At 43.3% G+C, this 26,775-nt stretch overlaps 1 protein-coding gene across 1 annotated transcript in view; it reads left to right on the top strand.

Annotated features, from left to right (window-relative positions):
* Nucleotides 1-26,775, top strand: part of exoc4 (exocyst complex component 4) — a 544,546-nt gene that overhangs the window by 439,176 nt on the left and 78,595 nt on the right. Inside the window, exon 11 of the mRNA XM_080207649.1 lies at nt 1,137-1,273. Coding sequence (XP_080063775.1) covers nt 1,137-1,273 — 137 coding nt within the window. The remainder of the gene's footprint in view (nt 1-1,136; nt 1,274-26,775) is intronic.

The raw sequence follows: 26,775 nt of genomic DNA, 5'->3' as shown, positions 1-26,775 counted from the left end.
TTCGTGCTATCTGTAACCCCCATGACTTGCCTGGGTTCGCAAAACCTCACTGACTGTAATGTCTGGAGACAATACACATCTCTTTAACCTGTGATCAGTGCTCCTTCCATTCACATTGTCAGCCACTTTCAGACTTGAATAGCAGGTTAGGTGTAAAGATTTGCATTCTAATCAGTAATCTGTAAACTGTCAGTGCTTTATGTGCTCTGTCTGAGGCCAGAACACTCCATTCACCTGACCAAGAGTTTAACCTCGAAAGCTTGTGAGTTTACTATCAAATAAATCGGTTGGACTTAAACCTGGTGTTGTCAGCCTTCTCACTATCTCCTGCCTGAACCTGTCTTGAGAGACCTCTCCCTGTCTCCTGACTGGGACTTCTCAATTATAATGCTCTGCTCCTGGGTCACGTGCCCCAGTTATCCTATTTTTTTTTTGCGCAGGCATGTAAGGTCTATCCTTGGCCATTACAAAATGCCTGAATTGCACATCCGCTGCCTGCCATCAGTCTGCAGGATCCATTGGGACTTGGAGTTATCAACCTCCCCACTTGATGCGATTAGTTAGGATCTCATAACACAAATAAAAACAAACACTTCATTTTTCTTATGCATATAGTTCCTTCCTCAGACTACATTTAAAGAAAATTCCTGTTTAAAAACTGTTAACAGAAAGAATTTGACTAACAGGGATAATTCACAAATCGAAGTGATGATCCACCAAGACCTTTTTAAAAAATCTACTGACTCAAGGATCAAGATATTCACTCAACTAAATCTGATGCTTTTATTGTATGTGATGTTACAAGAGTAATTGTATCCACTTAACAATTCAGTGGTTTGCTTTTGTCTAAGGCCCTTCTTTGAAGCTGTAACTGAATCACAATTCCAAGTTGCAGTGACCTCCTGTTCTGTACTGTGCTATTGTGAGGAGGCAAGAGAGAAAGAAATGAAATGTCACACTAATTCCACATTGGTGTTTCAGCCAGCATGGAATTGACAGATCTAGGAGGTGACACCAGTACAAGAATTTAGGATGGGGTAACTTTGCATGTTTTAACTTAAAGTGCAGTTTATTGTATTATTCCCCAAGTATGACATTTTGATTGATAAGATGTTGTTCTTTTTGTTGCCCTCCAGAGCACTGTGGTCGTGGAGAAGTCAATGCAGGACCTGGTGAACCTAATGCATGACCTGAGTGCGTACTCTGACCAGTTCCTGAACATGGTGTGTGTGAAGCTCCAGGAGTACAAGGACACATGTACAATTGCCTACAGGTAGTGGCCAATTCTGTAAGAGCATCTAACTATTATTGTCATCACGTTGCTTACTTGTGCATCGTAAGTAAGACAAAGCTTTGCTTTCTGGTCAAAATCTCACTGGGTTGCTATGACATCTTGCTCACACTGAACGGGTGCTAATGTCACTGAACACTAGCGTTTCCTGCCTAGGGAAATAATGTTTGACAGGTTGCAATAAATCTTTCAATTCTTGCCTTGCCGATGGGACTGCTGAACAGAGGACCAAATGCTTCTCCAGAGAGGGAGACGTGTCAGAGGACCACTCGCCACCAAGCTTCTCTCGTGCATCATCAGAGCATTTTCTTTTTAAGTAGATTTCTGGTATCCTCTCTCTGGTGGTTCAGCTTCTCACGTTCAGTGATGCAATGGTATTGGCCTGGAACAGGTGCAATTTGCTCATTCCACTCTCACTTAGAATAACAATTAACATATCCGTTATAATCACATTTATTCCTGTTACGTTCTGCACATAAAGAGGGTCCTCAAAGCACCTTACTGGATGGAGAACACTGATTTACACAGAATCTGCAGGAAAGAAACAGACCAGTTGGCCAAGTGACCTGTGTTGCTGTTTGTATGCCTCTCAAGCTTCCTCCTACTCTGATTTAATTCTTTGTATCCTGCTCCCCATATTTATCTGTTTTCAAACATGAAAGCAAAATTCTTCTATAGGCATATAAATTGTAAAAGGAGGAGCAGAGCCAATTAGGGACCTCAAAGGGAATTTACACGTGGAAGCTGGAAGCATTGCTAAGGTATTAAATGATTGCATCCATCTTTATCAAGGAAGTGGGTGCAACCTAGAACACAGAAACAGATGAGGAAACTCTATCCCTAGAAGGATTCAAAATTGATGAAGAGGAAGTATTAAATAGACTGACAGTATTGAAAGTTGACAAGACACCGGGATCAGATGAGATGAACCTGAGGGCATTGAAGGAAGTGAGAATGGAAATCACGGGCACTGTTCATAATCTTCCAGTCTTCTCTAGGCTCAGGGGAGGTGCCAGAGGACTGGAGAATTACAGATGTTACGCCATTGTTCAAAAAAGGTTGTAAGAATAACCCCAGCAATTACAGGCCTGTCAGATTAGCATCAGAGGTGGACAAGCTTCCAGAAACAATTATTTGGGATAGAATTAGAGGTCACATGGAAAAGTGTGGATTGACAAGGATGAGCCAACATGGATTCTAAAGTGGAAATCATGTTTAACTAACTTTTTGCTGGTGGCTTTTGAGAAGGTAAGAAAAAAGATCGATGAGGGTAATGCTGTTGATGAGGTGTTCATGGACTTTCAGAAGGCAGCCAATACAGTGCCACAGAACATTACAGAGCAGTACAGGCCCTTTGGCCGTCGATGTTGCGCCGATGAGTGGAACCAATCTAATGGCCCTCTAACCTAAACTATTCCAAGGTTATCCATTTGCCTATGCACTGACCATTTGAATGCCCTTAAAGTTGGTGAGTCCACAACTGCTGCAGGCAGGGCATTCCACGCCCTTACTACCCTCTGAGTAAAGAACCTACCTCTGACATCCGTCCTGTAATTACCACCCCTTAATTTAAAGCTATGTCCCCTCGTGTTAGCCGTCACCATCTGAGGAAAAAGGCTCTCGCTATAACCCCTCTGATCATCTTGTATGCCTCAATTAGGTCACCTCTCAACCTTCTTCTTTCTAACAAAAACAACCTCACGTTCCTCAGCCTTTCCTCATAAGACCTTCCCACCACACCAGGCAACATCCTGGTAAACCTCCTCTGCACCCTTTCCAATGCCTCCACATCCTTCTTATAATGCGGCGACCAGAACTGTACGCAATACTCCAAGTGCGGCTGCACCAGAGTTTTGTACAGTTGCAACATGACCTCACGGCTCCGAAATTCAATCCCTCTACCAATAAAAGCTAATGCACCATACGCCTTCTTAACAACCTTATCAACCTGGATGCCAACTTTCAGGGATCTATGCACATGTACACCGAGATCTCTCTGCTCGTTGACACTACCAGGAGTCCTTCCATTAGCCCTGTATTCTATACTCCTGTTACTCTTACCAAAGTGAATCACCTCACACTTTTCCACATTAAACTCCATTTGCAGCCTCTCAGCCCAGCTCTGCAGCTTATCTATGTCCCTCTGCAAACTGTAACATCCATCCTCACTGTCTACTACTCCTCCGACTTTGATGTCGTCAGCAAATTTACGAACCCAACCTTCTACACCCTCATCTAAGTCATTTATAAAAATGTCAAACAGCAGTGGCCCCAAAACAGATCCCTGAGGTAGACCACTTGTAACTGAACTCCAGGTTGAATATTTCCCATCAACCACCACCCTCTGTCTTCTATCAGCTAGCCAATTCCTGATCCAAACTGCTAAATCACCCTCAATCCCATGCATCTACATTTTCTGCAGTAGCCTACTATGGGAAACCTTATCAAACGCTTTACTAAAATCCATATACACCACGTCAACTGCCTTACCCTTATCCCCTTCTTTGGTCACCTTTTCAAAAAACTCTAAGGTTTGTGAGGCACGACCTACCCTTCACAAAACCATGTTGACTATCCCTAATCAACTTATTTCTCTCTAGATGATTATAAATCCTATCCCTTATAATTCTTTCCAAAACTTTGCCCACAACAGAAGTAAGGCTCACTGGTCTATAATTCCCAGGATGGTCTCTACTCCCCTTCTTGAACAAGGGGACAACATTTGCGATCCTCCAGTCTTCCGGCACTACCTATAGCCAATGACGACATGAAGATCAAAGCCAAAGGCACTGCAATCTCCTCCCTAGCCTCCCTGAGAATCCTAGGGTAAATCCCATCCGGCCCAGGGGACTTATCTATTTTCAGCAGACTTGAGAAAAGAAATAAAAGGATTAGTAGCAATGTGGATACAAAATTGGCTGAATAATAGTAAATGGAGAGTAAGAGTTGAAATTTTTCAGGCTGGTTTGTAGTGGGGTTGGTATTGGGACCCTTGCATTTCTTGATATATATTAACAATCTAGACCTTGGTGTGCAGGGGACAATTTCAAAGTATGCATATGACACAAAATTTGAAAATATTGTGAACTGCAAGTATAGAACTTCAAAAAGACACAGACGAGTTGATGGAATTGGCAGATAGGTGGCAGATGAAGTTCAATGTGGAGAACTGTGAGATAATGCATTTTGATAGGAACATAAACAATACAAAATAAAGGCTAAAATTCTGAAGGGGATGCAAGATCAGGATGACTTGAGTGTATATGTGCATTGATCACTGAAGGTCGTAGAAGAGATGGAGAGTTAATGAAGAATATGGTATCCTGGGCTTTATTAAGAGGGCAAGAGCAAGGAGGTTATGCTGAACTTATAAGGCACTAGTTTATTCATTATTATCACAAATAGGTTTTCATTATCACTGCAATGAAGTTACTGTTAAAATCCCTTTGTTGCTATACTCCGACGTCTGTTTGGGTACATTGAGGGAGAATTTAGCATGGCCAAAGCACCTAAACAGCACAACATTTTACACTTGTGGGAGAAAATCAGAACGTCCAGAAGAAATTCACGCAGACACGGAGAATGTGCAGACTCCACACAGTGACCCAAGCCAGGAATTGAACCCAGGTCCCTGGCGCTGTGCGACAGCAGTGCTAACCACAGTGCCACCATGCCGTACCTCAACTGGATTATTGTGTGCAGCTCTAGGCGCCACAGTATAGCAAAGATGTGAATGCGTTGGAGAGAGTGCAGAAGAGTTTTACAAGAATGGCTCCAGAGATAAGAAACTTCAGTTATGGCCGTAGAAACTTAGGAGCAGGGGGAGGCCGTTTGGCCCTTTGAGTCTGCTCCTCCATTCATTCAGATCATGGCTGATCATCCAATTCAATAGTCTAATCCTGTTTTTTTCCCATAACCTTTGATCCCATTTGCCTCAAGTGCTATATCCAGCCACCTCTTGAATGCATTCAATATTTTGGCATCAACTATTTCCTGTGATAATGAATTCCACAGGTTCACCACACTTTGGGTGAAGAAATGTCTCCTCACCACTGTCCTAAATGATCTACCCTGAATCTTCAGACTGTGACCCCGGTTCTGGATTCCTCCACCACTGAGAACATCCTCCCTGCATCTATCCTGTCAAGACCTGTGAGAATTTTATGTCTGGATGAGATCCCCCCTCATTTGTCTGCACTCCAGCAAAAACAAAACTAACCTAGCCAATCTTTCCTCATACATCAGTCCTGCCATTCGCAGAATCAGCCTGGTAAACCTTTGTTGCACTCGCTCGAGAGCAAGAACATCCTTCCTCAGAAAAGGAGTCTAAAATTGCACACAATACTCTAGGTGTGGCCCCACCAAGGCCCTGTAAAGTTGCAACAACACATCCCTGCCCCTGTACTCAAAACCTCTTGCAATGAAAGCCAATATGCCATTTGCCGCCTTCACCGTCTGCTGCACCTGCTTGCTTACCCTCAGCGACTGGTGCACAAGGACATACAGATCCCGCTGCGCACACTCCCCTCTCCTAACTTACAGCCATTCAGGTAATAATCTGCCTTCTTGTTTTTGCTTCCAAAATGAATAACCTCACACTTAGTCAAATTATACTGCATCTGCCATTGATTTGCCCACTCCACTCACCCAACTTGTCCAGATCATTCTGAAGAATCTCTGCATCCTTGTCACAGTTCACCCTCTCACCCAACTTGGCATCATCTGCAAACTTTGAGATGTTACATTTTGTTTCCTGATTCAAATCATTCATATATATTGTGAATAGCTAGGGTCCTAGCACCGATCCCTTTGACACCCCACTAGTTACTGCCTGCCAATTTGTAAAGCACCCATTAATTCCATCTCTTTGTTTCTTCTCTGCCAACCAGTTTTCTATTGATCTCAATACACTTCCTCCAACCCATGCACTTTAATCTTGCACGATAATCTCTTATGCGGGACTTTGTCAAAAGCTTTCTGAAAGCCCAAATATACCACATCTACTGGTTTCCCCTTGTCAACTCTATAGTTAGATCTTCAAACAATTCCAACTGATTTGTCAAGTATGATTTCCCCTTCATAAATCCATGCTGACTCTGTCTGATCCTGCCACTGCTTTCTAAACGTTCTGCTAAAAAGTTCTTATAGACTGGAGAGGTTGGGTCTTTTTTCCTTGGAGGGAAGAAGGCTATGCGGATATAAGGTGGTGGAGGCTGCCTCGCTAAATATTTTTAAGACGCGGGTTGATGGGTTTTTGATAAACGAGGGGATTAAGGGTTATGGGGAGAGGGCGGGAATGTGGAACTGAGCCACGACAGATCAGCCATGATCTTATTGAATGGCGGGGCAGGCTCGAAGGGCTGGATGGCCTACTCCTGCTCCTATTTTTTATGTTCTTAAATGTTCAAAATCACGAGGAGACTTGGAAGAGTAGCTGGGGGGAAACGATTCCTGCTCGTAAGAAGGATCAAGAACAAGAGGGTACAGATTTAAAATGATTTGTACAAGAAGCAAGTATGACGTGAGAAAAAGCTTTTTCAAACAATCAGAGGTTGGGGTCTGGAATACACTGCCTAGAAGTGTGGTGGAGGCAAGTTTAATCAAGGCAGTTAAGATGATTGTTTCTATTCAAGTTATGTACTGGGGTACAAGGAATGACACTAAGTCATGATACTCATTTGGAGAGCCAGTGCAGATATGGACCAAATGGCCTTATCCTGTATGTAACAATTCTATGATTCTGTGACACTGTAGATGCTGGAAATCTGAATTATTAGCAAAACATTGTAGAAATTCTCATCAGGCCTGACAGCATCTGTGTTGAAAGTGACTGAATTAATATTTCTGAATTGATAAATACTAAGACCAATGGCCTTTCACAAGAACTGGGGAGTTGTCAGACCTGTTGAGTATTTCCAGAATATTCTGTTTTTAGTTCTTCCCTTTCCGTTTCTTTCTTAAGTACATTACAGATCAATTTGTCAATACTATCGGCTTCAACCACTCCATCCTGACCACTCCCTGCACAAAAACATTCCATCTTGATTTTTTACTGGATCTTTTAGTTGCTATCTGATTCAGGTCCCTTTGCTCTATCATTTGAAGACAAGTGAAAACTGTTTCTCCAATCTGTACTATTGACCATTTGAATAGTTTTAAAAACCTGATTCTAAGTCTCATTTGTCATTTTCCCAGAGAAAAAAAAGTCCCATCTCCTCACTCAACCTTTCTTAAATGTAGAGAGCGAGGAAGAAAAATTAAAAAGCAGTTTGGAAGAAAGGGAAGACATGATTGAAGTAACTGCTGTTTTAGGTTTTTGAAAACAAACAGAGCTGCTAAGCCACAGGTGGAGCAGAACATCGGGAAAAAGGGGCAAACCACTGTCAGAGAGAAGGAAGAGGTTTATGAGCATGTGAAGGAGACTACAAAAGCAATAAAATGGGGAGGTTAAGGGATTTGGAAGGTAGAATCTTTAGGGGAATCTCTATGAAAATGCAAATGTGGACTCTTGTAGTCTTGAGTTCTAGTTTGTGACGTTGAAGTAGAAAAGTCAGAAAGGACAGCACGGGAGAAACTGAACCCAAAGTGACTCACGCTCAAGTTACAACAGATGCATGTTACTTGGCTCATTTGCGTTTCAAAAGCAAAGCCTTAGTGTTTCATTTTGTATCAAAAGGCCATTTAATTGTAAATGTGACGGAAATTCTGGAATCCCAGATTTAATTATTCCATGCATGTAAAAACTCTGGGTTTATACCCCAGCGAAGCATAGAATCCCTACAATACAGAAGAAGGCCATTTCGCCAATCGAGCCTGCGCCAACAATAATCCCACCCAAGCCCTATCCCTGTAACTCCATGTATTTACCTCGCTAATCCCCCTGACACCAAGTGACAATTTAGGATGGCCGGTCAACCTAACTCTCTCATCTTCAGACAGTGGGAGAAAACCAGAGCACCCAGAGGAAACCCATGCAGACATGGGGAGGAGGTGAAAACTCTACATAGACAAGATGAGAGGTCACACGACTCCAGGTTATAGTCCAGTGGATTTATTTGAAATCACAAGCTTTCAGAGAGCTGCTCCTGCGTCAGGTGAAGTGGAGAGAGGCACATAGGCACAGAATAAATAGACCATCATCTACAAACACTAACCCGAGGCCGGAATTAAATCCAGGACCCTGGTGCTATGTGGCAGCAATGCTAACCACTACTGCCCGTGGTGGATGAACTTTACATATGAGATTTTCTGAGGCTGTGACTATTTTCTTGACACTATTTTTGTTTTTGTGTGAGCAAAGGCTGATACATATGGTAAAGCCATATCAAACATAAACAGCACAGCATAATCTATGAAAGAAGTGAATTTAAGTATGCTGCATATGTTTTACGAAGCAGATGACACAGTAGTGCACTTAGGAACGCAGCATGTAGAGCCACTTGCTGGTGGGAGGCTAGAGCCTGTAAACCCGAGCCACTGTAAGAAATACTCAAGTAGGGACCATGTGTTCAGCTATGGGTTTGTGGTGCAACATAGGGACAGCTTTCAACAACCTGTTGTGCCTGCTTGCAGCAGTTTTAATAGTAACTGTCAGCGGCCTGGAATTTGGCCACCCACCTTCATGCTCAGTCATGGCCAGTGTACAGTTCTGGAAGTCCGGCACTCCGTCACAACTAAGTGTATGGGCACAACATTCTGCAATTGAAGTAACATTCGTTCATTCAAAGAAGAAAGAGAAAAACTTGTATAAGTAAAGCTAGGTTATATCATTTTCTGATGCTACAGAACCTGTCGGCCATCACATTCCCAATAGATTCACAACTGTTTTTGGAACAGAACTGTGATTTATTTCACATCTTTGAGAGTTCCTAAATTAAACTGGAGAAGGCTATAATCTGCTGTTGTAATTTTCAATGCGATTATTCTGAACTTCTGTTGCTGATTTAGGTGTTCTCAAATCTCATCCAGTAATAAATCAAGGTTTGACAAAATTAGGTTTAATTTGATTATTTTCAAACTGAATTGATTTTGTACGTTGAAAACTCATAATTGGGGCAAGTGATTTGCTGCAATGACTTAATGTCACCCTGATCAACTGAAAAACCTCACTTGCAGTACCTGTAGTGAAATCATTGTACTTATATCGCAAGTTGTGCTACACAGCTGAGTAGGAATTTAGTACACATGTACACTGGTTGGCACAGCTCACCAATTCATCTGCTTTATTTAAAAGTTTACAAGTACTTTGAGTGATTTTGTGGGGTTGAAGGACTGCATGAAGTATCATTTTGAATGATTGAAGTGTGTACATATCCACAGGGTTAATGTCAAACCTACCTCTCTGAATTCCCTCATGTCTCTGATTACGCCATTTGTTGTCTAGTTTAATGTGGCATTGTGCAAGAGATGACTGCCCCCCACCACCTGCAAACCACCCATCGTTTCTTTATTTCCCACAACAGTAACATTAAAAGCTTTTGTGCAAGGAAGGCTATGCTGAGCATTGTGAATTTTTCAAGCCTAACAGAACTGGTAAAGATTGCTTTCCTACGATCAATGGAAATTTGTGATGATGCAGCATTTTCTTTTTAGGCAGTTTGAAAGCACTGTTCAAACCCAAGAAGGTTCTAGAGGCTGGAAATGAAGAACTGCAGGAATGATTCACCCATGTCATATCAGGTGCAGCAGCAAGTCAGCACAAGGATACAAAGACAGTTGCTGGAAGCCATGGTGGTGAACCAGACCAGACAGTAAAATAAGGCCACAAAACAACCAAGCATATTGGGATAGGAAGCAAAATAAATTCAATAAAGTATTGTCTTTTTTGGGTGTGAGGTACAGGGGAGTGCAGGATAATCAAGTTGAAACTCTAAGTGTAGGCATTTTGGATAGAATGGCCATTGGAAGCTTTTAAAATTCTGTTGCTATTCTTTTGAGTACAAAGACCCCACTGAAATATCATAAATCAGCTGGCCAAACATAGTTAAACCTAGACTATACAAGGTGAGACTTGGAGCAGTAAAAAGAAAGACAGAACGACTTGCGTTTATATCATACCTTTCACAACCTCAGGAAATTCCAAAGTACTTGAAATGAATCACTGTTACAATGAAAGAATTATGGCAACACATCCCACAAATAGCAATGTGATAACCAGGTAACCCTTTGTTTTTTAATATTGTTAATTGAAGGTTACTGAGTCCAAACATTACCTTATCACCTTATTAACTATGCAACAGAAGGGATTAAGCAATGGTTATTTAGTAAATCAAGTAGGCTTGTATTATGAATGTACTGGATAGAGATAAAAAAAAGAAGGCCGTAACTCACCCCTATAAATAGCTGTTATTACACACATCCGTTGAAGGGAAGTTAACTAGATCTAGTTAGAATGCATTGACAGAAGAACAGTGTGTTAGGAGGATGTAATTAGGAAGATAGAGACACTGGAACTCCTTAATCTTGACTTGTTGAACTAGAACCAGAACTAGAGGGCACAGCCTCAAAATAAGGGAGCGGGGGCAATTTCGAATGGAGTTGAGGAGGAACTTCTTCACTCAAAGGGTGGTGAATCTCTGGAATTCGCTGCCCATTGAAGTGGTGGAGGCTACCTCGTTGAATATATTTAAGTCACAGGTAGATAGGTTTCTGATAGACAAGGGAATTAAGGGTTATGGGGAGAAAGCAGCAAAGTGGAACTGATCCACTGCAGATCAGCCATGATCTTATTGAATGGCGGGGCAGGCTCAAAGGGCTAGATGACCTACTGCTCGTATTTCTTATGTTGAGAGTGGCATGAACTGTCAATTTGTGACCTGGTGTGTGAGTTAAATGTTACACAGAATGGTAGAAGCCCCTACAGTGCAGAAGGAGACCATTTGACCCATCGAGCCTGCACCGACAACATTCCCATGCAGACACTGAGAACATGCAAATTCTACACAATCACTGGAGGTCTGTGCTGTGAGATAGCACTGCTAACCGCTATGTCACCCGTGCCTCTCGATTTCAGTTAATATCTATGTCTGCATGTAAGTGCTATGTTTTATTGGCCCAGACTTCGAAGTCAAGCATGCGCCTTCCAGGTTTGTGTTTTCACTTGCCTGTGCTTTGTATTCTATATACTACAGCGCCCATTGTGTGAGCTATGTTCAGTTATCCATGATTTATTCATGTTGAAGCACTGCCTCTTTCGCCATGGCAAATCAGAGTTTCCATCTCAATCAGAAAGGTTGCTGATATGTCAGGACTAGAGGGCCTGTTTTTAAAAATCTGGGTGGGCGTGTCAGGAATAAAGATGGGACCTTGAACTGAACTGACGGGTGGGTTCTTCACCAATGTATTGCTCAGAAGTTCCCCACTGTTATATACCACATCACCACAATTCTGCCCAAACCAATGTTGTCCTCGTGCAGCTGGAACCTACCTATTGGAGTCCTATTCCAAATCATCTTCCCTATTTGCGATTTTTGTCGTATTCAAGATTTCATGGGAATGGCACTTCCTGTGAAAGGTGGGAGTTGACTGTACTCAGTGTTGGTCATATTGCTGTGTTCACAAACTATTTATGGGCATTTGAGCAGCAACTCAAGGTATGTAGAGATAACTTTGTGTGGCATCCACTCTGGAGCTCTGTAGCATATGTGAGCAGGGCAAACAACAGTGTTGCTCTTCAACCAATTCAACTGAAGAAACCTCACCAAACCACACAGAGTCTAAAGTCTAAACCAAGCAGAATAAATTAGACTTAATTTATTGTTAACTCATGTAAGATCAGTGAAATAGAGAGGGAAATAAAAATAGGATTAAGAGACCGATAAAGGAGAAAGGACACAAATTAAATGTTCACAGGAATCGGGTTATTTAGCAGTAATTATAACTTATCATACCACCAAAAAGTCACTAAAACCTGACTGCATCAGTCCTAACATTTTTCTGCTGTGTTGAGTGAGTAGCTGGCGGATAAATACCGGACCTTCATTACGTGTACGTCAAGGTCAGGTCACTCTGCAAGGTACTGTTATAGCACAGCCTAAGAAGGCATAAGAAATAGGAGCAGGAGTAGGCCATCTAGCCCTTCGAGCCTGCCCCGCCATTCAATAAGATCATGGCTGATCTGTCGTGGCTCAGTTCCACATTCCCGCCCTCTCCCAACATGGACCAAAGCTACAGTTTCCCACATTGAATTGCTAGCAAGATTGAAACACAAACCCACGAATATTACCTCTTCCTGAGACTAAAATTTCCATTAAAGTGAATTGTCAATATGAACCCACTGTCAGTAGTCCAATATTATTCCGTTTTATCCAGAAGGCAGATTCAACACCAGAACAGCAAAGCACATGGTGATTACCAAGTCCTGTTTACAAGGTTAGCATTTGGATTATGGATCTTCATTATTGTCAAGAAGGTGTATATGGGCTAGGAATGTGCAGAATGTGTCCTGAAATACAACCCATTTGTATCCAGAACTTAAAGGGTGTCCTCAATGACGAGACTCACTGACAATATTTCTTATCCAGAGCCAAGGAACTAACCTACCTCACAAGCTGGCTTTCACTATTGTTAAAATGTATGCTCAAATATGAAGGTGCCTGCACAGATTGCACTGAAAATAGAAAAAGGATATTAAACCAACAGTGATCAGATGTAGGAAGAGACAGCAAACTAGGCTCAGTTAATGGTAGCGTGTTGGGGAGAGTTACGGAACAAAGAGATCTAGGGCTACATGTTCATAACTCATTGAAAGTGGAGTCACAGGTGGACAGAGCGGTGAAGGCATTCAGCGTGCTTGGTTTCATTGGTCAAAACATTGAATACAGGAGTTGGGACCTGTTGTTGAAGTTGTACAAGACATTGGTAAGGCCACGCTTGGAATACTGTGTACAGTTCTGGTCACCCTATTTTAGAAAGGATATTATTAAACCTGAAAGAATGCAGAAAATTTTACTTGGATGCTACCAGGATTGGATGGTTTGAGTTATAAGGAAAGCTTGGATTGGCTGGGACTTTTTTGTCTGAAGTGTAGAAGGCTGAGGGGTGACCTTATGATGTCTATAAAATAATGAGGGGTATAGATCAGCTAGATAGTCAATATCTTTCCCCAAAGGTAGGAGAGCCTAAAACTAGAGGGCATAGGATTAAGGTGAGAGAGGAGAGATACAGAAGTGTCCAAAGCAGCAATTTTTTCATACAGAAAGTGGGGTGAGTGGTGGAACAATTTGCCAGAGGTAGTAGTAGATGCAGGTACAATTTTATCTTTTAAAAAGCATTTAGGCAGTTACATGGGTAAGATAGGTATAGAGGAATATGGGCCAAATGCAGGCAATTGGGACGAGCTTCGGGGTTTAAAAAAAGGGGAGCATGGACAAGTTGGGCCAAAGGGCCTGTTTCCATGCTGCAAACCTCTATGACTGTAGACATGGGACATTTTTTCAACACAAGTTTCTCAATGTCCAAAAAATTGTGATACTGGGTTTTGAGAAGTTCTTGAAAAAATATGAAGTTTCAGGATCAGATTGCATTAAGCAAGCACTGGTGGAAATGGGGTACAGAAATGGATCACTGATTGAAAAGAATGCGCACACAGGAGAATGGTTATATGGCTTGTTATAATTCAGGTCAGACACTTCAAAGTGGTTTGTAAATTCTGCCTAACTAATTTGAATTTGGTTAGGGTGAGCATGAGATGTTTCAATTCAGATATGATTCAACTGACCCACCAGGGAGCTTTTATCAAATAAAGTTTATTTAAAGATACAGTGAACATATACCAATAACTTTTACCAATTATAAACAAGGAGAAAACCACCATGATATTGTATAACCATGACAAATATATGAAATACTCCAATCAAACAAACTTCTCTATCAACGTCCACCTGCCAAGGTTTAACACAGAAAATAAGAATGCTCATGTGATGCTGAAATTTAGTCCCTTGGTTGGATGCTGCAGTTCTCTTGATGTACACATAGACAAGCCTGAAGTGAGAACAGCTTCCCAAAAATCAGCGAGAGAGAGAGGCTCGAGGTACTAACTAGCAAATCACCAACAGCAGAATTTTCACCCCAGGAAGACAAGAAGCCTTGCTTCCAACTGGCCAGCAGAATTTCCAATACCAGGGAGAGAGAGAGAGGGAAAAGCACTGCGTTTAAATCTGATGTCCAAATACCTTCTAAACTAAAACTGCAGCCGAACTGAAAATGAAAGACCACCTGTCATCTGTCCAATCAATCATTCTTCCCCCTAACAATACAAGATCATCATAAATCCCAGTAAGTACCTGAGGCCCAGAATAAAAAATAAACAAAACCTCCCATAAACCACACAATAAAAGATCTTTTAACAGACAGCTTGGCAATAATAAAAATAACCGCTTTTGAACTGCAGAGAACATGATTTCAAAAAGTACATTTTTTAAAGGTACAATAGCGTCACAAGCTTGATGGCATGGAGAACTTTTAAGGTCAGCTTTTGTAAAAGCTGAATACAAATTGAGAGTTTGTCATTTTTAACACCAGCCTCTGAGGAACAACACACCGATGTGGTGTTTCAAGTTTCTTTCTCATCGCCTCCCTGATCCTTTCTGTGGAACTACTTCTGTTTTGTTGTATTTTGAGCTTTGGACTCAGCTAGATTTCATCCCAGCCACACACATGTTGATCTGCTAAAACTGTTAGCACTTCAATGCTTCCTGGCTCAAACACATTGTGACTGGGATTTCAATAGACCTTCTAGAAATTTGTAAGATATAAATAGGAAGCCAAGACCCAGAAATGGTGGTTTGAAGTTAGGGCAACCTGGTAAAATCACGTGTGAGCTGAGAAATCAGGGTCATGCCCGATTCCTCAGCTCTCGCGATTTTATGAGAGTTGGATTTCTGGCTCTCTAGAAATGGATGAGGCTGAATAATTTATCTAAATACATTATAATACTGAGTTGCTTGTGTTTAGCGAGCCCAGCATTCAATCGTCCAGACTCACTTGCCTTTATGGCCTCGCCGGGAGAGGTTCTCTCTGGCGAGGAAAACACCTACTCTCCACGAGCAGGGAATAGTCGTTTTGGCCTCACCAGTGGAACTGGAGGACGTTGAGGCCTCCCCAGGGAGGCTGAGGGCAAATGCATGGTGTCCACCAGAGACCTGGGCAATTCCCACTGGTCAGTGCCAGGAGCAGGGCCTATGGGGCTGAGCTTGAAGGGGCAGGGCCGATGGGGCGGGGAATGAAAGGGGGCAGCCCAATCAGGGGACTCGTTGCCACTTTACAACTGGAACGGATGGAGGAAGGGCGGGCATCATCAGTCTGTGTGGGGGGGTGGGGGGCTGGATGCCCATGCATTGTGGGGTTTGTGATCAGCTGCGGGCCTCTGCAATAGTGAGGCAGGGGCTGGTTGAAGCTGCCTGTCAGCGCTCTCTGTGCCTGTCAGCTGTCTCTGTGCCTGCCAGACCCCTACTGTTATAATAGCACATGCGCAACATTAGAAGTTTACACATGTGCAATAGCTCCCTTTATAGGCCGGCTGGTGAATTAAGCCCAGTTCACTGCCTGCAGTAGCTAGGAACGGTCTAACGCATTTTTTCAATGACTCATTGCATAAGATTGGGCATCAAAACAGATCAGGAACTCTCCCATTTTCACGCTAACTTGACATTTGGGGCCGATTTTACCATTTTCATTCTAAATGCTGAATCTGGGCGCAATTCATATCCAATTTGGAAAATTGTTCTCATGCGCACTCAGCCTGGAGAAAAAAAATCATGTGTCTGAATCGCGCTGTGGGTGGGGCTTATCATGCCTGAAACGATGGGAGCTCTGAACTGTGCGTGTGCAGTTAGAAAGTAATTTGAAAAACGCACTACTGAGGATAAAGCGGCCCAGGAGCAAAAAGTGGGAGCGATGGCCCCCACAGACATTGCCCCACCCCCCGCTACCTAGACTGTTTGTGACCCCCTGACCCCCCAACCCCCTCCCCATTGATCACCCACGGATGGCTGTAGACTCCCCTTCCCTGTCTTTCTCCCCCCCCCACCACCCCCACCAGAGAATGATTGGGCCCCCCACCAAAGAATGATCGGACCCACCTCCCTCCCTCCCACTACCACTGATCTGAGTCAGAGAGCCGTTGGAAGCTCTGAACTTCTTCAGGAGCTGGAATGCCCAAAACAGACCTTTACCGAGCATGTCTGTTTTGCGCCAAATCTAGACAGGCAAACGTGATGGTAATGGGGGAAATGCAGGTAAAGTTGAGCAGGCAGACCATTAATTCAATTGAAATGCATGCCAATGCATTTAAATCACCAGTGCACCTGTGAATTGTGGCCATTTTCTGGGCCTTGGTAAAGTGCGCAGACGCGGACATGGATCATGTTAATGGCCTCATGCCCGACTTTACCAAGTTTTTACGCCCGAAAATGGGAGTAACGCAATGGTAAAATCGAGACCTTAGATCATTCTTGTAAAATTCCACCTATTATGTCATTTGGGATTCCTCTTAGATGTGTGAGATTGGGGTTGAGTCTAGATCTACTTGGGGTCCTTTTCCCAGAAACAACCCACCATAAATTTGGCAAATATGAATGTTGACTGTAGAAGCATACAGTCTGAATTGTCTTCTCATCTGTGAGAATATTATCAAATAAATAGGTTGGACTAAAACCTGGTGTTGTCAGACTTTTTACTGTGTTTACGCCAGTCCAACGCCGGCATACCCACATCAGATTTTGTGATGCATTATAATACATACAGGTACCAGGATTAACTCATCAAGGCAGAAGTAGCTGTTTAAAGGGAGTATTCTAAATGTGAAATTGGGTTGTGCAGACTTTTGACAATATCTTGGGGTTGATTGGAGTTATTTTTTACATGCTTTTTCATCATTGTACTCAACAGATCTTCACCTGATCACTCAACTATCATTTATGAAGTTAGCAAGTAGTTTCACAACCAGATTTATCTGGGTGTGAGACTGGCATTGTTACATGCTGGCTTGCCTACACCAGTGGCTGGGTTCTTTCATTGCCAACAAGTCCTGGAATGGGACCCAGTTCAGGCCTGATGAGCTAAATGGCCTCTTTCTGTGTTGTAAGCTCCCATGATCCAATGATTGGCACATTTTCTGCATGTGAATTCAGCTCCATTTCAGTGAAGCAGGTGCACTGGCTCATCCTGTTATAAAACTAAACCCATTTGCAACACCTTCACAGCTGCGAACAGCACTATTTGTTGGGAGTGTCAGCTGATCTGAGCACAGCTTTCTCTTACTAACCTCTCTATTTTCTAAATGAAACCTTGCTCCTCATAATAATCGAGCTTCACCATTAGCACAGTACCTATTCTCCATTGTCCTAAAGTAACCAATCACCAAACATTCCTTGAATCTGTAATTCTGGTGATGCATCCATATCTCTTGTGACCAGGCAGTCTTTCCCTCTGACCTATTCCAACATTTGGCCTGCATGCCCTCTGAGGCCTGGAGAGTAGACAGCTGCTCGAAACTATGAGGAGCCTCTGAGGCTGGAGATGGCATGATTCTAGGATTCATAGGATGCAAAATCCTATGCCCTTTGTCACAGGCCCCTTGGCAATCTGGATCTGCAAAGTTGAATGTTTCTGAAGTGAGATGATAGAGAGTTCTTGTGTACAGCACCCCTGAAGAAAAGCAGCCTCGTCATTCACGTATAGCCACAATTGCACAGGTAATGAGAACAGAGGCCTGGTTACACAGCAGCAGAAAGATCTTAAAGTCCCTGGTAGAGAGACTCAGGCATATATCTTGTTGCCTTATGGGATGCTGTCCTGTACACTTTGAAATCTGGTTAATGAGGGGGTCTGTATAAGTGGCTTGCCAAGACCTGAGGCGCTCTGTGCTTCAGCGTTGAATTGATTAACATGCCTGGATCATGCAGGAAGTGGCGGGTAGATTTGCAGATGTTCATACAACTGTCATTTCTGCCAGATTACATTGCAGTAATGTTGGAACTTCTAGAAATTGACACACAGTATAACAGTGGACTTCACAGCTGGTCTAGCCACCTGCTGCACAGTTTCAGGCAGGCTTTGCAGAATCTACAAATGTTTTGATGCCCTGTTCAAGTCCTTCATTTTCTAGCAGGGTCCCTGAAGTCGTCATCTGGGTAATCTGTAACCCCAGGCTGATATCTCATTGCCTCCACTCAGCTACCTCAGGCTCCACACTGTCATCTGTACATTCTCACTTCCTTGTACTCCACTTAATGCAAGAGTCAGTTCTTCTTCACTATTTTCAACCTCAACCAATCTCTTGGATTCGCTGTTTCTGAATGAATGAGGGAGGGTGAATGACTGTTAAATTTGGCCATTGTTGCCCGAAGTAGTGGAGACTGCATCTTTTGATGAACATTGTCCTGTTCTTGTTTGTCCTGGCTTACAAAAATCTCTGTAGGAACGAATGGTTCTTAGCTTGAGTCTGTATGAGCTGCATTCTTGTTTGAACTGATGTTATGTGGATTCTTGTGAGGGATATGATTGTTGGTGGAGAGATTGAAGACAATACAGAAACATCACATGTTAAAAGGTATACAAATCCACTGAAGGCACACTGACTGCTGTATCTTCATTTCCACTTACCTGACCCGATTTGGTTCCAATTCTTGTCAGTGCTTCTTGAGTTTATATGCAGGTGTCTACAATTCCTTACCTTGTGGCCCTCATATATCATTTCCTGACATTAAGTGCTGTCTCCTCCTGTTGGAGAATTGAATTGTATTAATTGGCTGCAATGGTATCCAGATCCTGCAGTCACAATCTGCCAGGCTTCTTGCTGTGGATGGTAATAATAGTAAGTGGAAAAGAACAAGGATCCAGGACGTGAGACTTGCATGTGCGAACATGCATTGCAGGAGACAAGTGAAACGTGCTTGATTAAAGTGTTTCTGGGGCAGAGAACATAGTGCCATTTGATAACACCCAAATGGCACAGTTTGAATATTAAGATAGGCTTCAGGATTAGGCTTCTTTGCACTTCATTGCACTTGCCTGTTATTCAGTTGATGATGCACTTGTATGGTCATTAAACCTGTTTTGATGTTGTAAAACAATCCTTAGGTTGTAGTGGTGCCTGTCACAATCAAAGCCACTTCCTTCCCCATGGATCAGAGTGTTTACTGCAGATGCTGGAAATGTGAAGCAAAAACAAAGTGCTAGAAAAAAATCTGATCAAACCCGAACAAGAGTCATATTGTCCTTGAAACGTTAACTCTGTTTCTTTCTCCATAAATGCTGCCAAACCTGCTGAGACTTTCCAGCACACTCTTTCTGTCATTTTAATGGTTTCTTCACAGCCTCTCCAACAATAGAATCTCTCTTGGCTTCTGCTAGCAGAGCCTCAAAATCAACCACTGAAAAATGTTCAAGTTTACCCTTTGCTTTCTGCAGCCATCAATGCATCCCTCATATCACAGTCTGCTCATTCGTTTGTATGGATAAAGCCCTTTCAATGTGGAGGTTATATCTATGTTCCACTCCATTCCACAATTTTCCATCTGTCTTTGCATCCTATTTAGCCTGCTGCTGATCCTAGGAATCCTGACAGAGTAAAAAGTCTGACAACACCAGGTTTCAGTCCAACCGATTTATTTGATAGTAAATTCAGTAGCTTTCGGGTTAGCCCCTTCGTCAGGTGAATGGAGAGTTCTGGCCTCAGACAGAGCATATAAAGCACAGACAGTTTACAGATTACTGATTAGAATGCGAATCTTTACACCTAACTTGCTGTTCAAGTCTTAAAGTGGCTAACAATGTGTGTGGAAGGAGCACTGATCACAGGTTAAAGAGATGTGTATTGTCTCCAGACAGTACAGTGAGTGAGGTTTTGCAAACCCAGGCAAGTCACGGGGGTTACAAATAGTGCGACATGAAGCCAAGATCCCTGTTGAGACCGTCTTCGTGTGCGGAACTTGGCTATCAGTCTCTGCTCAGCGACTCTGCACTGTCATGTGTCTTGAAGGCCACCTTGGAGAATGCTTACCCGAAGGTCAGAGGCTGAATGCTCATGACCACTGAAGTGTTCGCCAACAGGAAGGGAACAGTCTTGCCTGGTGATTGTCGAGCGATGTTCATTCATCCGTTGTCGTAGCGTCTGCATGGCCTCCCCAATGTACCATGCTTCGGGACATCCTTTCCTGCAACGTATCAGGTAGACAATGTTGGCCGAGTTGCAAGAGTATTTACCGTGTACCTGGTGGATGGTATTCTCACATGTGATGATGTCATCCATGTCGATGATCCGGCGTGTCTTGCAGAGGTTGCTGTGGCAGGGTTGTGTGGTATTGTGGTCACTGTTCTCCTGAAGCCTGCGTAGTTTGCTGCATAAGAACATAATAAGAACATAAGAAATAGGAGCAGGAATAGACCATCCAGCCCTTCGAGCCTGCCCCGCCATTCAATAAGATCATGGCTGATCTGTCATGGCTCAGTTCCACATTCTCGCCCCCTCCCCATAACCCTTAACCCCCTTGCCTATCAAAAACCTATCAACCCGCGTCTTAAAAATATTGAGCGAGGCAGCCTCCACCACTTCAACGGGCAGAGAATTCCAGAGATTCACCACCCTTTGAGTGAAGAAGTTCCTCCTCAACTCCATTCTAAACCGCACCCCCCTTTATCCTGAGGCTGTGCCCTCTAGTCCTACTGTCCTTTCTGAGCAGGAAGAGCCTCTCCACCTCTATCCTATCCATCCCATTCAACATCTTACACGTCTCGATGAGATCTCCCCTCATTCTTCTAAACTCTAACGAGTACAAGCCTAGTTTATTCAGCCTCTCCTCATAGTTCAACCCCCTCAACTCCGGAATCAGCCTAGTAAACCTCCTCTGCACTCCCTCCAAGGCCAAAATATCCTTGCGTAAGTGCGGCGACCAAAACTGCACACAGTACTCCAGCTGCGGCCTCACCAGTGCCCTGTACAGCTGCAGCAAGACCTCCCTACTTTTATATTCAATCCCCCTCGCTATGAAGGCCAGCATCCCATTTGCCTTCCTGACCACCTGCTGCACATGCAGGCTGGGTTTTTGCGACTCATGCACAAGGACCCCGAGGTCCCTCTGCACCGTCACATGCTACAGTTTTTCGCCACATAAGTAATAGTCCTTCCTACCATTATTCCTACCAAAGTGGACCACCTCGCACTTGCCAACATTAAATTTCATTTACCAGTTCCTGGTCCATTCGCCCAGCCTATCTAGATCCTTCTGCAGACTCTCCACACCCTCCACACAATTTGCCGTTCCACCAATCTTGGTGTCATCAGCAAATTTCGACACCATACACTCGGTTCCCTCCTCCAGATCATCTATATAAATGGTGAATAGCTGAGGCCCCAGCACCGACCCCTGGGGCACTCCACTAGTCACCAACCGTCAATCCGAATAGCACCCATTGACCCCCACTCTCTGCCTCCTATTTGACAGCCAATCCCCTATCCACGCTAACACCCTACCCCCAACTCCATGCCCCCTGACCTTCTGCAATAACCTCTTGTGAGGCACCTTGTCAAACGCCTTCTGAAAATCAAGAAAGACCACATCCACCGGCTCTCCTCTATCCACCGCCCTAGACACATCCTCATAGAACTCCAATAAATTTGTCAGACACGACTTCCCCTTAATGAAACCATGCTGCGTCTGCTCTACCAAACAATTCTCCTCAAGATGCCTCGCTATTTTCTCCTTGATCACGGATTCTAACATTTTACCTACAACAGACGTTAAACTAACCGGCCTATAATTCCCCGCCTTTTGCCTGCCACCCTTCTTAAACAACGGCGTAACATTAGCCATTTTCCAATCTTCCGGCACTTCCCCGGAATCCAGCGACATTTGGAAAATAATCACCAAGGCAACCGCTATCACCTCCGCCATTTCTTTCAGAACCCTTGGATGCATTCCATCCAGTCCTGGGGACTTGTCCACAATCAGTCCCTCCAGTCTGTCGAGCACCGCCTCTCTAGTAACAATAATGTCATTCAGGCCCTTCACTCCTACCATTTTTCCCTCGCTAACACCCGGCAAATTATTCACGTCCTCCTCCATGAAGACCGAAACAAAAAAGTTATTCAGGGCCTCAGCCATTTCCCCGTCCCCTACCACTAAGTCCCCCCTCTCATCCTCTAAGGGTCCAACGTTCACCCTAGCCAGCCTCTTCCTTTTTATGTATTTATAAAAACTCTTGCTATCCTTTTTTATATTAAGCGCTAGCCCAGCTTCATAGTTTATCCTACCCTTCTTTATCAATTTCTTTCTGCGGTAAAAAGTCTGACAACACCAGGTTTTAGTCCAACTGATTTTATTTGATAGTAAACTCACTATCAAATAAATCGGTTGGACTAAACCCCGGTGTTGTCAGACTTTTTACTGTGTTTACCCCAGTCCAACGCCGGCATATCCACATCATGACTAGTTTGCTGCGAACAATGGTCTGTTTGAGGTTGCGTGGTTGTCTGAAGGCAAGAAGGGGGGGTGTGGGGATGGCCCTGGCGAGATGTTCGTCTTCATCAATGATATGTTGAAGACTCCGGAGAAGATGTCGTAGCTTCTCCACTTCGGGGAAGTACTGACGACGAAAGGTACTCTGTCCACTGTGTCCTGTGTTTGTCTTCTGAGGAGATCGGTGCTGTTTTTCGCTGTGGCGCATAGGAACTGTCGATCTATGAATCGAGCGCCATATCCTGCTCTTATGAGGGCATCTTTCAGCATCTGGAGGTGTCTGTTACAATCCTCCTCATCTGAGCAAATCCTGTGTATATGGAGGGCTTGTCCATAGGGGATGGCTTCTTTAACATGTTTAGGGTGGAAGCTGGAGAAGTGGAGCATTGAGAGATTGTCTGTGGGCTTGCGGTACAGTGAGGTGCTGAGGTGACCGTCCTTAATGGAGATGCGTGTGTCCAAGAATGCAACTGATTCTGGGGAATAGTCCATGGTGAGTCTGATGGTGGGGTGGAATTTGTTGATATCATCATATAGTTGTTTCAGTGATTGTTCACCATGAGGCCAAAGGAAGAAAATGTCATCGATGTATCTAGTGTATACCATCGGTTGAAGAAGTCTTGTTCGAACCTGTGCATGAAGATGTTGGCATATTGAGGTGCAAATTTGGTTCCCATGGCTGTTCCGTGTGTCTGGATGAAAAACTCGTTGTTGAAGGTGAAGACATTGTGGTCCAGGATAAAGTGGATGAGTTGTAAAATTGCATCTGGAAACTGGCAGTTGTCAGCATTGGGTACTGAGGCAGTCGCAGCAATGCCATCGTTGAGGGGGATGTTAGTGTAGAGGGCCGAGACATCCATTGTGACGAGGAGTGTCCCTGGTTCAACTGCTCCACGTGTGCTGAGTTTCTGTAGGAAGTCCGTAGTGTCGCGACAAAAGCTGGGGGTTCTTTGTACAATGGGTTTCAGGATGCCCTCAACGTAGCCGGAGAAGTTCTCACACAGAGTCCCATTGCCCAATGCGATGGGATGACCAGGTGTGTTTGTCTTGTGTATCTTTGGGAGGCAGTAGAGATCTCCAATATGGGGAGTACGTGGAATGAGAGCACGGAGGGTGCTCTGAAGGTCCGGATCAAAGGTATTGATCAGATTGTTGAGTTGACAAGTGTGTTCTTTGGTCGGATCTGTGGGTAACTGTCTGTAGTGTTCCTCATTGTTTAGTTGTCGGTACACTTCTTTACAGTAATCCATTCTGTTCAGTATGACGACGGCACCTCCTTTGTCTGCTGGTTTGATGACAGTGTTGCAGTTTGTCTTGAGAGTGTGGATGGTGTTGGATGTCAATCCTGACAGAGTCAGTGTCCTTGGGTTTCAGTGAGTGGAAGTTCCAGCCTCCCACCAGCGTAGTGTGTAGTCAGGAATTACATGACCAAGTGCCGACCTTTGAAATCAGCAGCCATTTTCCACTGTGTTCCTCAATATTGAATTACTTGTTGAGCTCATTATATGAATTATAATCAGAAGCAAAGCAAATCTCATTACTCAACTCACGATTCCACATCTTAGTCTGGTTTTGGATTTAACAAAAGATGACAATCCTGCAACTCATAGCCCAACCACTTGTTGAGTCATCAAAATGTGTACAAGGCTGGGGTTGTGTTGACTCAAGCCTCTTAATCATCAGGCAGAACAAATTTCATTTTATTTATTTTTCTGTGCCATCTGTCTGGACTGCATTCAAACTGAGTCTAAAGCTGATAAGACTGTGCTGAAAGCCGTTGTGCTCCTCTCCATCTACACCACAAGATGTGCTACATCTCAATGAATCACATTTCAAAATCAGTTTGCACAATGTTAGCCATAACCAATCTGAATTTTGGTCTATTTCTAAATGTGTTAAGTTCAATATCATTTTAGTTATCAGATGGTAAACCTTTCCCTCGGTTTCTTAGCTTTTAAAAAGGATCGAAATTGCACACTACACAATCTTGATCGTTGTAATTTGATCTATATTGGCAAAATGTAACAGTATAAAAGTACACTAATGTCTTATTTAACAGTTAACCATAAGTTTTTATGTCCGATCAGCAGTTGTTTGCTCTGCGTGTGTTTTAATATCCAGTCCCAGCCTTCTCCTGCACGGTGAAGCCATGACAGGTTTTGTAGAGCAATTTCAACTGCACAGGCAAGAGCCAAGAGATCAAGGCAGAGCTTGAAGTTTATAACAGGACACTTGAACAGTAGTCAGTAATATATATGCAAGTGAACTTCACCAAGGGAGTGGTAGGTTTGACCGAGTGAAGGACAAAACCACAGGTGGTCTCCTTCAGTCGTCCGAGCTCGGTTGACAGAGATGCAGTAGGTGTGTGAGCAAATTGCAGTTTGATTAAACTAAGTTGAAGAAACAAAAGCAACTGATGACAAAAAAAGACTTGTTTGCATCCACAAATTACAAACAGGTATTAGCTCTGCTTGGCAGCTGTTTAGCAAACTGCTGTCAATCATGATCATGTATTTACCTGAAAGCTGGATTGATGGTCAACGTGCTGCCTCTTAATGGTGCACACAAGTTATAAATAATAATTTGAATATAAACATGAGAAAATAATCTTTAAATATCCTCACTGCTGCCCATTCTGTGACCTTGAGGATATTACATTTGTAGTGACATTCACAGCAGACTCCCTGTTGAAATGAATGCACACCATTTTCCCTGCAACCCCAAACTGTGGAACACATGACCCCTATGATGGACAGCACAGTGGTTAGCTCTGTTGCTTCACAGTGCCAGGAACCCGGGTTCAATTCTGTCTCAGGTGACTATCTGTGTGGAGCTTGCACATTCTCCCTGTGTTGGTGTGGGTTTCCTCTGGGTGCTCCGGTTTCCTCCCACTGTCCAAAGACATGTGGGTTTGGTTAATTGGCCATGCTAAGTTGCCCCTTAATGTCAGGGGGATTAGCAGGGGAAATATGTGGGCTTACAGGGATAGGACCTGGGTGGGATTGTTGTCAGTGCTGACTCGATGGGCCGAATAGTCTCCTTCTGCACTGTAAGATTCTATGATATGCACAACTTTAAAAACTAAACTCATCATGGTCTAAGTGACTAATTCTGATTTATCCATTCTGTCCCACTCATTTCCATCTTGGGTAATGTCCTGCCCTGACCAAATTTTCTTAAATAAATTAGTCTGTTGGATTTTTGTGATGTTACCAGTGTTTGCATTTCTGTTTTACTGATATCTCCTGGCATTAATTCATGTTTTAGCTTTACTGGGGTAAAATGATAGCTGTGTTTAACATCAGTTCAACATCACTCGAATCAAAAGACAAATGGGAGGGGTCATAATGTTAATCATCTTAAAGCTTATGATTAAAATTAAATGCAGATATCTCTAAAGATTCGAAGATATTTTCTCCCATCAAAGTGAGTCACTGGAAACCAATCATCTATTTCAGATAGATCTTTCAAGATTGACAGAAGTGTTCTTACAAATCTGAAGAAATATCGAGTGATTTGGTTAAAATTGTTTCTATTCTTTGTCAACTTTATCCAAGTCTTATTTCTTTTGCCCCCTTTTTTCATTCATTCAATCATTTCCTGAAGCACTCATCCCTGTCCTAGATGACCATTGGCAATAATGTCAGCAGATTGTTTTGGGGAACTGTTGCATATCCAGCGAATAAGCTCCCGAGGAGCTTGCTGGACTTAGATCAGAAGAGGAAGTCCTACCTGAATTTTTCTTATCTAATCCTGGGTGCAGAGACCAGTTTTAGTATTCCTGCCACTGCCCTGCCTTAAAGATAATTAATTTAGCACAGACTGCAAATTGAACCTGGAACAAAGCAAGATTAAATGCATGTTTGTCCGAACGTAATTTAAGTTTGTTTACTTGGTTTGACCCGAAAGATCATGAGTATGGTTACTTAATGACCACGGTACTGAAATAGCCTTAATTGCATGTTCAGATCAAACAATGTCAAGATGTGACGTTTGATACTTAGTAAATCATTAATCCTGGGACAC

This window comes from Carcharhinus amblyrhynchos, chromosome 19 (assembly GCF_965287045.1).
Source record: "Carcharhinus amblyrhynchos chromosome 19, sCarAmb.v2.hapA, whole genome shotgun sequence".
Classification (NCBI taxonomy): domain Eukaryota; kingdom Metazoa; phylum Chordata; class Chondrichthyes; order Carcharhiniformes; family Carcharhinidae; genus Carcharhinus; species Carcharhinus amblyrhynchos.
Note: the sequence above shows the minus strand (reverse complement) of the source record. Positions and strands in the feature narration are given on the sequence as shown.